A 10,455-nucleotide genomic window follows, 5' to 3' on the forward strand; every position below is an offset into this window, starting at 1 on the left:
TTTCTTAGATCGCGTTGTCTATGAACCCATAGATTTCTTTATGGAATGTAAATATTTGTGCCGCACCGGCATAGTAAGGGGTGCTACCTGTGTCAGTGACCATCTCGTTTATTCTTTTTCTTCTTCTTTCGACTGGGAGAGTTGCGTACTACGATACTAGTGTTTGCTGTCAGCATGTCCCACAATATGTTCTGGTAGAAAAAGTGTTGCAAAAGTGTTATTGTTGCAGCCTCGCGATCTTGGCATTTGTCTCTGATGGACCTTCGTGGCAAAAAAATGGGAAAACGAGCCTGCTCGAGCATTGCGACGAGTTTCTTTTTCACAGTCGATTTCGCAATTGAAACCAAAGCCACCAACGTAAAAGCTTTTCCGCTCGATGGATTTCTTGGTGGTGAGGAACGGAATATTTCGCAAAGATTCTGTGCATCTCCGCCGTCATCGGTGTCTATCACAAGCACTGGTTGTGGATCTGCCTGTGACATAAGCGCCGAGACAAAGTCCTCGTACGACCCTTCAGTCTTGCTCTTGTCAGTGTTCGAGCGTTTCGGGAAAATTGGTGACGAGATTCTTTGCTTCAAAACCGACAAAATTTGAAACTCGGAAGGAGCAGCCTGGTGCTGTTCGGCCATCGCGGAAACGAGCTCATCTTGGTCCAACGTCAAAAAAAATCCGTCTTCGAAAAGTAAGGAAATTCGATTCAATAAGGGATTGCTTCGCAAGTCAGAGTTCCCTGCCAGTCGAGATCGCCACAACGAAACCACAATGCAACGCACCAGAATCCAAAGTGTTCGATCTCTATCTTTCAGGTCCACCGAGATCTTCGTTGATGCAATAGGCAGCGAACAGACGGTATGCAAAAGCGGGGATGATTCATTGCCAGTGGTGGATGGCTCCGCAACCTCCTCACGAGGGCGCTTTTTCTTCTTTTCCATTTGACGCTCTGCCAAAATAGCTATCGCTGGGCCAAGGGATTCTTGATTATGATGGTAGGCAACGACTGATAGTATTTTACTAGTAAATTCGGGAACGGGACCGAGGCGCACTTCCACCAAAGGAATGGTGGCGTGTCCGCAAACTCGTGCGAGGATACGGTTTTCGGAAGGATGCATGTCGCGCACTGCTCCTAAAAAAAGGCAAACCTGCAGACGCGTCGAATCAGTAGCTTTCGCTTGGCATTTGTGTTCCCTCTGTTCCCAGTATGGCAGCTCATTCGAACTGCTTTCGTGCAAAATTCCAGCAATCGTTCGTGTCGTTTCCGAATCTGACACAGGTTTCACGAGTTCTCCTAATATGAGTTCGAGTGTATTGTAATGCGATGAGTCTGTTTCATTCGTAGATCGATCTTGAACATTTGTCGTCGTCTTTTTCCTCCATTGGGCCCACGTCTTTTGTAAACCCTGCTTATTAGTTTTTCTCAGTATCACTGATAGTGAGCTGTTCAACCGATGCTCTCGTAGAAAATCTATCGAACAATTATTTTGCAAATGCTCGAGAATTTCCCGTTTGCTGTTCATATCTGACGGTATTTCTTCTATAGAATTGCAGGAAATTAAGGTGCACAACAGTCCGTTTGACCTCACCGTGCAACCGTTTCCTTTCAAGGCAGCTTCCTTCCAGACCGAGACTATGTTCATCTCAGAAGGAAACAGAACTGGGATACCGCTGGATCTTTGTGTTGCGCACCTCATGTGCATTCGTGACCAATCTTCGTCGAATAAAAGAACAAGCTCTCGTTCAGAAGACGATTTAGCGTGATCGGGAGAGTTTTGGCATGAGGACGTCGGTGACGGCGGTCCAAACAAAAAAGCGGCAACGCATCGTACCAGCGCGTCTCTGCGATTCCACCACTGACTCTCATCTCGATTGGGACGGTAACTGGCCGCATCGGCTCCGCGGCCTTTGGCGAACAGAACGACTCGCAGATAGTCTTGACAGGGCAGCATGCGTTATCGTCTTCGAAAATAAGGCGACATGTGCGCTGTTCAAAGCAGCCAATCACGGAAATAGAAAGTCTTTAACTTCCAGTCTTAAGTTACCTGGTAGTTGAAAGCAGAGCAGCCTCTGGTGACTCCTGTCGACTGGTCTGATTCCAATTGCTTCGGGATGGGTAGGCTATGTCGAATTGACAGGGCCGTGCCTCATTTTACTAATTTCATCGAAATAACAAAGAAGACATTTCATATTTAATGAGTGTTCCTTCTTGCGCGCCAGACAGATTTTTCTAAGTGCCGTTTGAAAGCTTGGACTGGCTGAACTTTTGAATAGGGTTTTCAATCCTTGTTAAATTTAGTGAAGGATTCTGAATCCTTCACTAAATTAGTGAAGGATTTAGTGAAGGATTTAGTGAAGGATTTAGCGAAGGATTTACACTTAGAATTTTCAAATGACCGTGACTTGGGAGACGAAAAAAATACTCACAGTCAGTAGTCCCTGTCTTTCCATTTCTTTTCGCACTGGACGCACAAGCCCATGAGGGGGACCAGCTCCATTGGACAGGCCACAATCTGATGATAGATACGCTGACAGCCTGCGGTGTGATAGTACAGATGCATAGCATCAATATCGAGACTGGTAGTTGTCAACTCCTGGGTGACACCGCGAGTGAGGAGCGACTCGAGTCGCGCACGCTACAACGGTGGCGGATTGTCCCCGTCGACGTCCACTTTATCCCGACAATATCGTCATCGGCCTCTACCCTCGCAGCTTTCCCCTAAACGTGCTGGGAGATCTGTAATGATTGAAAGCTACGACGAACGCCGGTAGTGGCCGCTACCGCCGTAGGAACGTACACGTCCGTTCCCCGAATGTGTGCCGTCGATCCTTTACAGGAAGCATTTTGTTTGCGTTGCTGCTGTCTCAGTGTGGTAGCTAGGAGTGAAAGCTCCTGTTACCATCGATACGGAAGCATCGGCCTTGCGCTTGGGACCTCGCCCTCCTGTTTTGCCGCGACCTCGTCCTGCAGATCCTCCTCCGCGTCCCGTCGCCGAGGCTGAACTCGCAGCGCTTGAACGACCCTACATTATTCCCAACGTTACGGCAATACTCAAATGCTCACACAAACTGTGCCTTTGCATATGAAGTCTTCGCCCTCCTGTTTTGCCACGACCACTTCCTGCAGATCATCCTCCGGGTCCATTCTCCAAGGCTGAACTCGCAGCACTTGAACGACCCGAAATTTTTCCCCGACGTCGCGGCGAGACTCCAACGCTCACACGGCCTGTGCCTTTGCGTATATTGTTCAAGTAAAACTGTAATAGACGCCTTTTGGAGATTTGTAGAGCGCCTGCTAACAGTTAAGGAAAGACAGGGACTACTGGTTATTTTTTCGTCTCCCAAGTCACGGTCGTTTCAAAATCTAATTGTAAATCCTTCATTAAATCCTTCACTAATTTAGTGAAGGATTCAGAAACCTTCACTTAATTAGTGAAGGATTTGGAAACCTTCACTAATTTAGTGAAGGATTTAGAAAGCTTCACTAAATTAGTGAAGGATTCAGAATCCTTCACGAAATCCGGGACTGAGTTCTAATCCTTAAGTGGATTTGATTCCGAACATAGCTCACTTCGTAATTTTAACGCCTACCGGAAATTACCGCTTTTTAAAGTTTAAAAGCGTTAAAAACAACCCATTTTGGGCTATTTATGCTTGTGGCGTTGAGGCACGCCCCAGTGAGACGAGCGCACTTCCTTGCGAGAGCAGAGAAGTGTTCTGGGTTGAAAGTGCGATGGACAGAACAACGCCGTGCAACCGACTTCAAAGTAAACTCGGAAAAGATTCCAGATTCTAGCCAGAAGTCTCGGTTCCAACCTGTTTCCGTAAAGGTAGCTGCGATAAAGAAGGCAGCCATGTCACGTGACAATAGTTCATGAGAAAAAAATGACCTATAATCTTTCTTCGATTTCTTTTAATAGAGGCTCGCATTGGAGAGAAGAGAAAACGTGCGGACTGGTAACACATTTCTCCCCAGAAAGCATTGTATTCAAAAAATTGCTCAAAAACTGTGCTTGTAGAGACCTGACTCTTCTTGCCAACGTTCCCTTTCTAGCCTTGAAGCGAGCCAACTTTGGCATGCTATTTGGACATCCAACGTGCCACCGACATCTTTTGGAATATGTGCCGTAAGCAAACCATATTTTTCGAGCGCCATCATGTTGTCTTCATCGCTTCCGCAGTGCAACCGAAAACGATGACGAAAGCGTCTACCCATCAAGTGAAGCAGTACTGGAAGTATATATACCTTGGGAGACTTTCTAAGGGGCAAGCAGGCATGGGATGCTTTGAGCTTCGCTGGCATGCAGTCTCGAAGTATCGATAGGACATCTTTTGCTTGCTTGCGATCAAAGTGGGCGGCACTGGCATCCTATCTCAAGAACAGAGACAATATGTGAGTAGATGAGGAAGTCAATCGCTAAGAAAACAAGCGAGCTGACCAGTCAACAACTTCTTGTTCTGATCCTAAGCCTCACATACCCGTGCATTCACCAGAAGAACAACCCCGCTTTTTTGCGCCGCTTCTGATTCCGCTATAAAACAATTTAAAGTGTACATAAAAACTTGTAGCTGGCGCATGTAGACAATCGTTCAATAAATGAGCTGGCAAAATTGAAAAGAGGTAAAAGCCAAATGATACAGTCTTAACTCACAATGGCATTCCGAAATTCGGTAGAATTTTTTAGCCTAGAGCGATCATAGTAGACGACCGCTCTTCCCTTGGAATCTTCCTTGAGGGGCAAACAATAATGCTCACTCAACATGGCAGTTGCTGCTCGACTTAAAGCACCGTGCCCGGTTGCTACAATGGGAAGGAAAGCAGTCTCTCCGAATATCTTACAGCGCATAGACCAGTATTTGATCAGTCTCTCTGCTGCGGCCTTTACACATAAGTCGGGTATCAGTAAGAATCTAGCTACAGACTTGTTCGCACTAAAAGGGTTTCAAGCAAGCACTTACCCACGTGTTAAAGCTCTCGGCTCTCAAGAATAAGATCGGATCGGACTCGAGTCGCACGAGCTGGGGACAGGTTTTTAACGCTTTTAAATAATGGACTTTCTCAGCGTCGGATACTAACGCGATAGCCTCATCGAGTTGCTGAATGGCGTTCGCTTTTAACTCTGCTGTTTCTGGGAAAGGCTCGAATGACGATATTCCGTAGAGATCATCCTCAATCGCATCTCTCTCTTCATGAGACAACTCCTGCATTTCTCTGGCATTGTCTTTTTCCGTAAATCGAGGAGCAGTGATGCTAAATGATGTCATTGTCAACGTGTTGAACTGTCCGATATCCACGAGGAAAAAGAATGACTAACTCTCCGAGGTGGTGCTTATACTTTCTGTGCGGAAGCCTGCTCGAGCCGATTCTCGTCGTTTTGGTACGCCCGTAATGCAGTTTACCTTGCATGTTGAACGAGGATTGCTGTTGCTTTTGAGAACGAAGTCTAAGGGGGCTGTCTTGATTGGTATGCCGCGTGTGCAAGACATATTTTTTTCTACTCGCACTTGCAGTCAGTCTCTTTTACAGTTAGTCGTACTTCGACATTTCTAGAAGAAAAGTTGAACTTCAATAAGTCGTTAACTATCACCTTTCTTCAAAATGGAAAATGACACTACAATGATCTTTGAAGAGAACCTCCTGGAACAATCTACAACATTTTTAAAAGCACACCCGACCATAGGATTCCTTGGAAGGTATTCGCAGTCAATCTGGACGTCGTCGGGGGATACCGAATGATTTGACTAGCTAGAGCTACTAGCTAGTAGATCATTCGATTTCATTTCGGATCCGAAGGCAGCCGAAGTAAAAACAGAGTTCTTTGATCGTTTTACATTACAGTCAACCATATTCGAAAACTTATGTAGGGGTGCACGTAAAACGAAGTCAAAGCGCCAGAGGTGTGAAGATGCTGGGAAGGCCCTTTTGTACTTCTTTCATCCGCTTCTTCGCCTCGCATTCTGTTAGTCTCCTCTTCTGCTCGTTGGTCGTCTCGACGTCAAGTCTTTCATTCAGCTCTCGCATGTTGTGGAAGTTGCCGAAAAGTTTCTTCTCTCGACAAGGAAGTCGACCGTCGTCTACTGTGATGACGACACCAGAAACCAGAGCTAGCATGTTGCCGAGAGTGGTCTCTCTCTATAGTAGTGTCAGTAGCAGTACGGCTGAAGACGAGAATTTTTCCCTTGAAAGCCTCCAACAGCGCATGAACAACTTTCGGAAAAGACACAGTGCCAGTTGCCGGCTCGCCTTGGCAGTTGCCGGCGGTGGGGGCAGCTTTCTTTCCACCCTTGCAGCTACTCCTGGAGCATCCAGTATTCTTCTGGAAGGAACACTGACGTACGATCGCGAAAGTTATCGACAGTATGTGCAGCGAAACCTCGACTCGGAAACATTTCGATATTGCTCGGCGGAATCGGCTTCTTTCTCTTCTCTAGCGGCCCTTAAACAAGCGCTTAAGCTTTCGGCGGCGGGTGATCCTCAATACGGGCACTTTCCGCTGCAAAATATGACCCACGCTATTGGTGTTGGCTGCGCCTCGGCTTTGCGATCTGATACTTCGAAAAGGAACAGCCGTGCCTTTGTTGCCGTTTCTTTCTCGGACGCTAGACAAGTAGCCATGAAAATTGATTTGGTTGGAGGAGACAGCGATTCAACGAAGCGCAGTAGATTTGAGGAAGATGTCTTCGTCAGTCACTGTATACTTACGTGCTTGGAGCACGCACTTGAAAGTGCGTCAGCGCCTTCGACCTTACTGGAGCTGACGACAGGCTGTGGTGACCAGTTATGCATAACACTCCCTATTCCCGCACGATATAATCCAGACGAGGTCGTGCGCCAGGCAGCAGATAAAATTTTATGCGGAGAAGAGGAAGCAGTTTCATTAATCCCCACCGCGGAAGGCTTCAAGTGTTTGACGCAGGCGTTCTTACCGCCCAAATCTTTGGTTTTTCCAGGAAGCTTCAATCCCCCGCATGAGGGTCATGTAAAGCTGGTTCAAGCAGCGCTAACAGAGTCTAGTTGTCAAGTGGCTTGGTTTGAGTTGTCCATAACAAATGCCGACAAACCGAGTCTTGCGAGTGACGAGATTGTCCGTCGAATTCAGCATTTTTTGACGCTGGCTGATATGCCGGAGCGTTGGGGTATTCTTTTGACAAATGCACCACTCTTCAAGCAAAAGGTTGATATCTTTCAACCTCAGCAGGTGGTACGATCTTTCGATCAGAAAATTCCTCTGCACATGGTGATAGGGACTGATACCTTGGTGCGTTTATTAAATCCGAAATACTACAACGATTGTGAGGAGCAAATGATCGCCGCTTTAGATGATATGGCTTGCCATTTCGTAGTGGGTGGAAGGGTGCAACAAAAGTTGGGGGACCCTGATTTTGTGAGTGGCGAAGATGACGTGAGACAGCTGCCGGAGAGGTTACGAGCGAAATTTACGCTCCTCAAGGATTTCCGGGTAGATATCAGCTCCACCGATATTCGCGATCAAATGAAAAAGGCCCGAAACTAACTTAACTCTTGCTATAATGCAGAGAGAGGCATTGAGCAAACCCGTATCAATAAAAAATAATTTAAGTAGAAACGCTCAAGGTCTGTCTCGCCCATGTAAAACATTTATCGGCAATTTCAAGAGAAAACCTTTCCACTACTACATATTCTCATTCTCCTCGCGAGAATCCCCTGCTTCGACGCCAATCGGCGTCTCGTAGACGGCTTCTTCCAATTTCTTGGAGCTATCGTCTTCGCTGACATCGAGATCCTTCGACTCTTGGACGTTTTCGCCAGCAGCTTTCTTGATCGTATCTTCCTTGAGGAGCAAAAGCGAGGATTCCTTTTCACCGCGGCTGGAAAACTTGATGAAAAGCTCGGTGACGGGATCAAAACGCCCGGTAGCGTTGACTACTGGTGCGCAGAGTCCGTACACAAATCCAATCAACAGAATAGCTCCAAGGAGAATTCCGATGATATTAGGCCAGGCATCGTAGCCAATCGGCACGGTCCCCAAAATGATACTCGTGAGGACCACTAGCATGGCATAGGGTACCTGAGTAGTCACGTGTGCGATGAGGTCGCAATCGCAGGCGAGGGCGCTTAGTACTGTGGTATCCGAAATTGGACTCATGTGGTCACCGGCCACGCTGCCGCTCAGAACTCCGGCAGTCACGGCGTAAAAAATGGTGGGATCACCGTTGGAGGCGTCGTACGTTGGCACCAGAATCAAAGGAAACAGAATAGACATGGTTCCCCAAGACGTTCCGGTAGCCAGCGCCATGAACATGGAAATGATAAAGGAAAGTGTGGGCAAGGCTTTAGGGTCAATACCGCCGACAATCCAGCGTGAGAACAAGCGGTCGGCGCCGACGCCAATCATAATAGCACCAGACGCCCAAGCAAGTGTCAGAACGATGAGGGCCGGAAAGATGCGGCCCATTCCGTAGAGGAAGCTCTCGACACTATCGTGAACCGTCATGAGGAAACGAGGCGGCGATTCGGCGTCTTCGTCTTTTTCTTTGCGCGAAAAGAATAGCTCCTTCACCACACTTGGAACGGGAACGAGAACTTTTCCATCCTTGACTGGCTGTAGCAAGTAGAAGATGGTGGTCAGCATCACGGCTGCCATGGTACCCCAAAGCAGGGCCGAATACGAGTTGGAGTTTTCAATCTTGTCCATGAAGCTTTGGCTGGTCCCCGGTTCCTCACCCGTTTTGACGAGCATGTAAAAAATGAAAAAAATCTGTCGACGAGTTCGTGAGTGATACAATGCGCGTGGTACAAACTGACGACGCTCCGTTTGCCTTTGAAGCGACTTACCAAAACCAGTACGGGGAACACCATATTCCAGGATTTCAAAGGCGTTCCTTCCTTGGGGGCGTTGTGCTTCTCCGAGGTTCCGTTTTTGCTGGCGACTCCCTTGCCGTCACCGCCATCGGAGCGTTCGTAGACTTGAGTTTTGCGTTCCGCAACGAGCATCGGACCAAAATCACGGCCACTGTAGATCAATCCCAACATCAGAACAATCATAAAAATCGGGTAGTAGCGGTACTTGATGCTTTGCAAGAACACTCCCAAACCGGAGGTCTTGATACCAATATCGTCGGTTCCGGCTCGTTCCACGATGATATCGAGCTGCGTTTGGATGAGTCCCACTTCGAATCCGACCCAACTGGAGACTGGCGAAAGACTGGCAATGGGAGCGGACGTGGCGTCGACGATGAAGGAGAGCTTTTCGCGCGAAACGTAGAGTAGGTCGAGAAGAGGACGCATGGTTTCTCCGGCGAGTAGGACGTTGGCGTAGTCGTCAAAGAACACAAAAATGCCGACCGAGAAACAGGCGAGTTGACCCGTCCGGGGAGTGGTCGCGAATCGCGAAACATCCTTGGTGAAACCGTACATGCCTCCGCTCTTTTCCAACATTCCGACCAAGCCACTAGACAACAAAGTTTGTGGGGTGAGAACACACAGCATTGGTCGCGTATTTATTTCTTGTTCACTGGTGCGAGTGCGAGAGCAATGAATGAAAATCTTGTTCCAGTGACTTCAAACTTACGAGAGAAAGAGCGTGAAAAGGTAAACGTATCCGTGATCCACATCGGCCAGAGCCTCGAGGATGTAGTCTTCCAACGTGGACTTGAACCCGTCCTTGAGATTGCCGCTAATCATGCAGGCTCCGATAAAGATGCCCGAAAAGAGGGAAAATTCCACCTAGAAACCGCGTACAAAGCCAAAATGACGGTGAGGAAGGAGAACGGTTCGTAGAGCGAGACTCAAATGGCTTGTTGGCCAAACGGAAATCCCACACAGGATCGTACGTACCATACGGGTCGAAAGCGCAAACACGAGGACCACGAGCAGAGGAATAATGGACACTCCGGACCCGTACGCTTCAAACTCTTTTTCGGTCGTGATGGTGTTACCGTCGACGGTAATTTCGACACGAATATTGACCCGACCCCCACTGCCCACGACGATTTCTCCGGCGTCGATTCGGGTGGGGAGGATGCGTCCGGTATCGGCCAAGGACTGAGTACCGCTGGCCTGGGGCTGCAACTGTCCGTCCAGAAAGGTTTCCCAAACGAGGAGGTTATTGGATTCGGTGACGTTGGTGGTGGACGGTTCCCAGGTGAGTCCATCGACCGACACGAGAATCTGTTCGTCGGTAAAGATGGTGGCAATCTTGTCAATGCCGGTTTCGACGTCCGTGAGGACGATGCTCTCGCTGCCGGTGATCTGGTAGTCAAAGGCCAACACTGTGGGAGATGCCAACCCAAGGAGGGCAATCGTACGAAACAAGTTCATGGTGTGTGGTTGTCGATGGATGTGGATTTGTGTTTGTGTGTACCGAAATCCTGCCCGTTGCGGATTTTATGGGATTTGTATGGCACACACACGCACACACTCTCAAGTTCTGTGATTGTTTTGAGTATTTGACTCCCCGTTGGATTGGATTGGAACGACTACCG

The 10,455-nt window shown here is 48.1% G+C and overlaps 3 protein-coding genes across 3 annotated transcripts; all 3 read right to left on the reverse strand.

Moving 5' to 3' along the window:
* Window positions 1–156: 156 nt before the first annotated feature.
* On the reverse strand, window positions 157–1,434 carry PHATRDRAFT_49061 (predicted protein; the record flags this gene model as incomplete). The annotated part of the gene is made up of 3 exons (XM_002183718.1): window positions 774–1,434; window positions 262–673; window positions 157–166 (listed from the first exon to the last, which is right to left on the reverse strand). Exons 2-3 carry the CDS (start codon window positions 627–629, stop codon window positions 157–159), a joined length of 378 nt encoding a protein of 125 aa, XP_002183754.1. The 5' UTR covers window positions 630–673; window positions 774–1,434.
* A 2,430-nt stretch (window positions 1,435–3,864) lies between these two features.
* On the reverse strand, window positions 3,865–5,398 carry PHATRDRAFT_49062 (predicted protein; the record flags this gene model as incomplete). The annotated part of the gene is made up of 5 exons (XM_002183719.1): window positions 3,865–4,360; window positions 4,471–4,560; window positions 4,644–4,871; window positions 4,951–5,242; window positions 5,307–5,398. The coding sequence occupies 5 exons, from the start codon at window positions 5,396–5,398 to the stop codon at window positions 3,992–3,994; spliced, it is 1,071 nt and encodes a 356-aa protein (XP_002183755.1). The 3' UTR covers window positions 3,865–3,991.
* A 410-nt stretch (window positions 5,399–5,808) lies between these two features.
* Window positions 5,809–10,431, reverse strand: PHATRDRAFT_49064 (predicted protein). The gene is made up of 4 exons (XM_002183720.1): window positions 9,809–10,431; window positions 9,543–9,697; window positions 8,807–9,422; window positions 5,809–8,729 (listed from the first exon to the last, which is right to left on the reverse strand). Exons 1-4 carry the CDS (start codon window positions 10,289–10,291, stop codon window positions 7,644–7,646), a joined length of 2,340 nt encoding a protein of 779 aa, XP_002183756.1. The 5' UTR covers window positions 10,292–10,431; the 3' UTR covers window positions 5,809–7,643.
* Between the last annotated feature and the right edge of the window lie 24 nt (window positions 10,432–10,455).

This window comes from Phaeodactylum tricornutum, chromosome 20 (assembly GCF_000150955.2).
Source record: "Phaeodactylum tricornutum CCAP 1055/1 chromosome 20, whole genome shotgun sequence".
Classification (NCBI taxonomy): Eukaryota; Bacillariophyta; class Bacillariophyceae; order Surirellales; family Neidiaceae; genus Phaeodactylum; species Phaeodactylum tricornutum.

What these genes read in the sequence shown, in the direction of transcription:
- PHATRDRAFT_49064 (XM_002183720.1), bottom strand. Translation starts at nt 10,291, where the DNA reads ATGAACTTGTTTCGTACGATTGCCCTCCTTGGGTTGGCATCTCCCACA. An exon ending in TTGCGCTTTCGACCCGTATG is followed by an intron (nt 9,698 to 9,808) that starts GTACGTACGATC and finishes CGCGGTTTCTAG; the next exon opens with GTGGAATTTTCCCTCTTTTC. An exon ending in TGTTCCCCGTACTGGTTTTG is followed by an intron (nt 8,730 to 8,806) that starts GTAAGTCGCTTC and finishes ACTCGTCGACAG; the next exon opens with ATTTTTTTCATTTTTTACAT.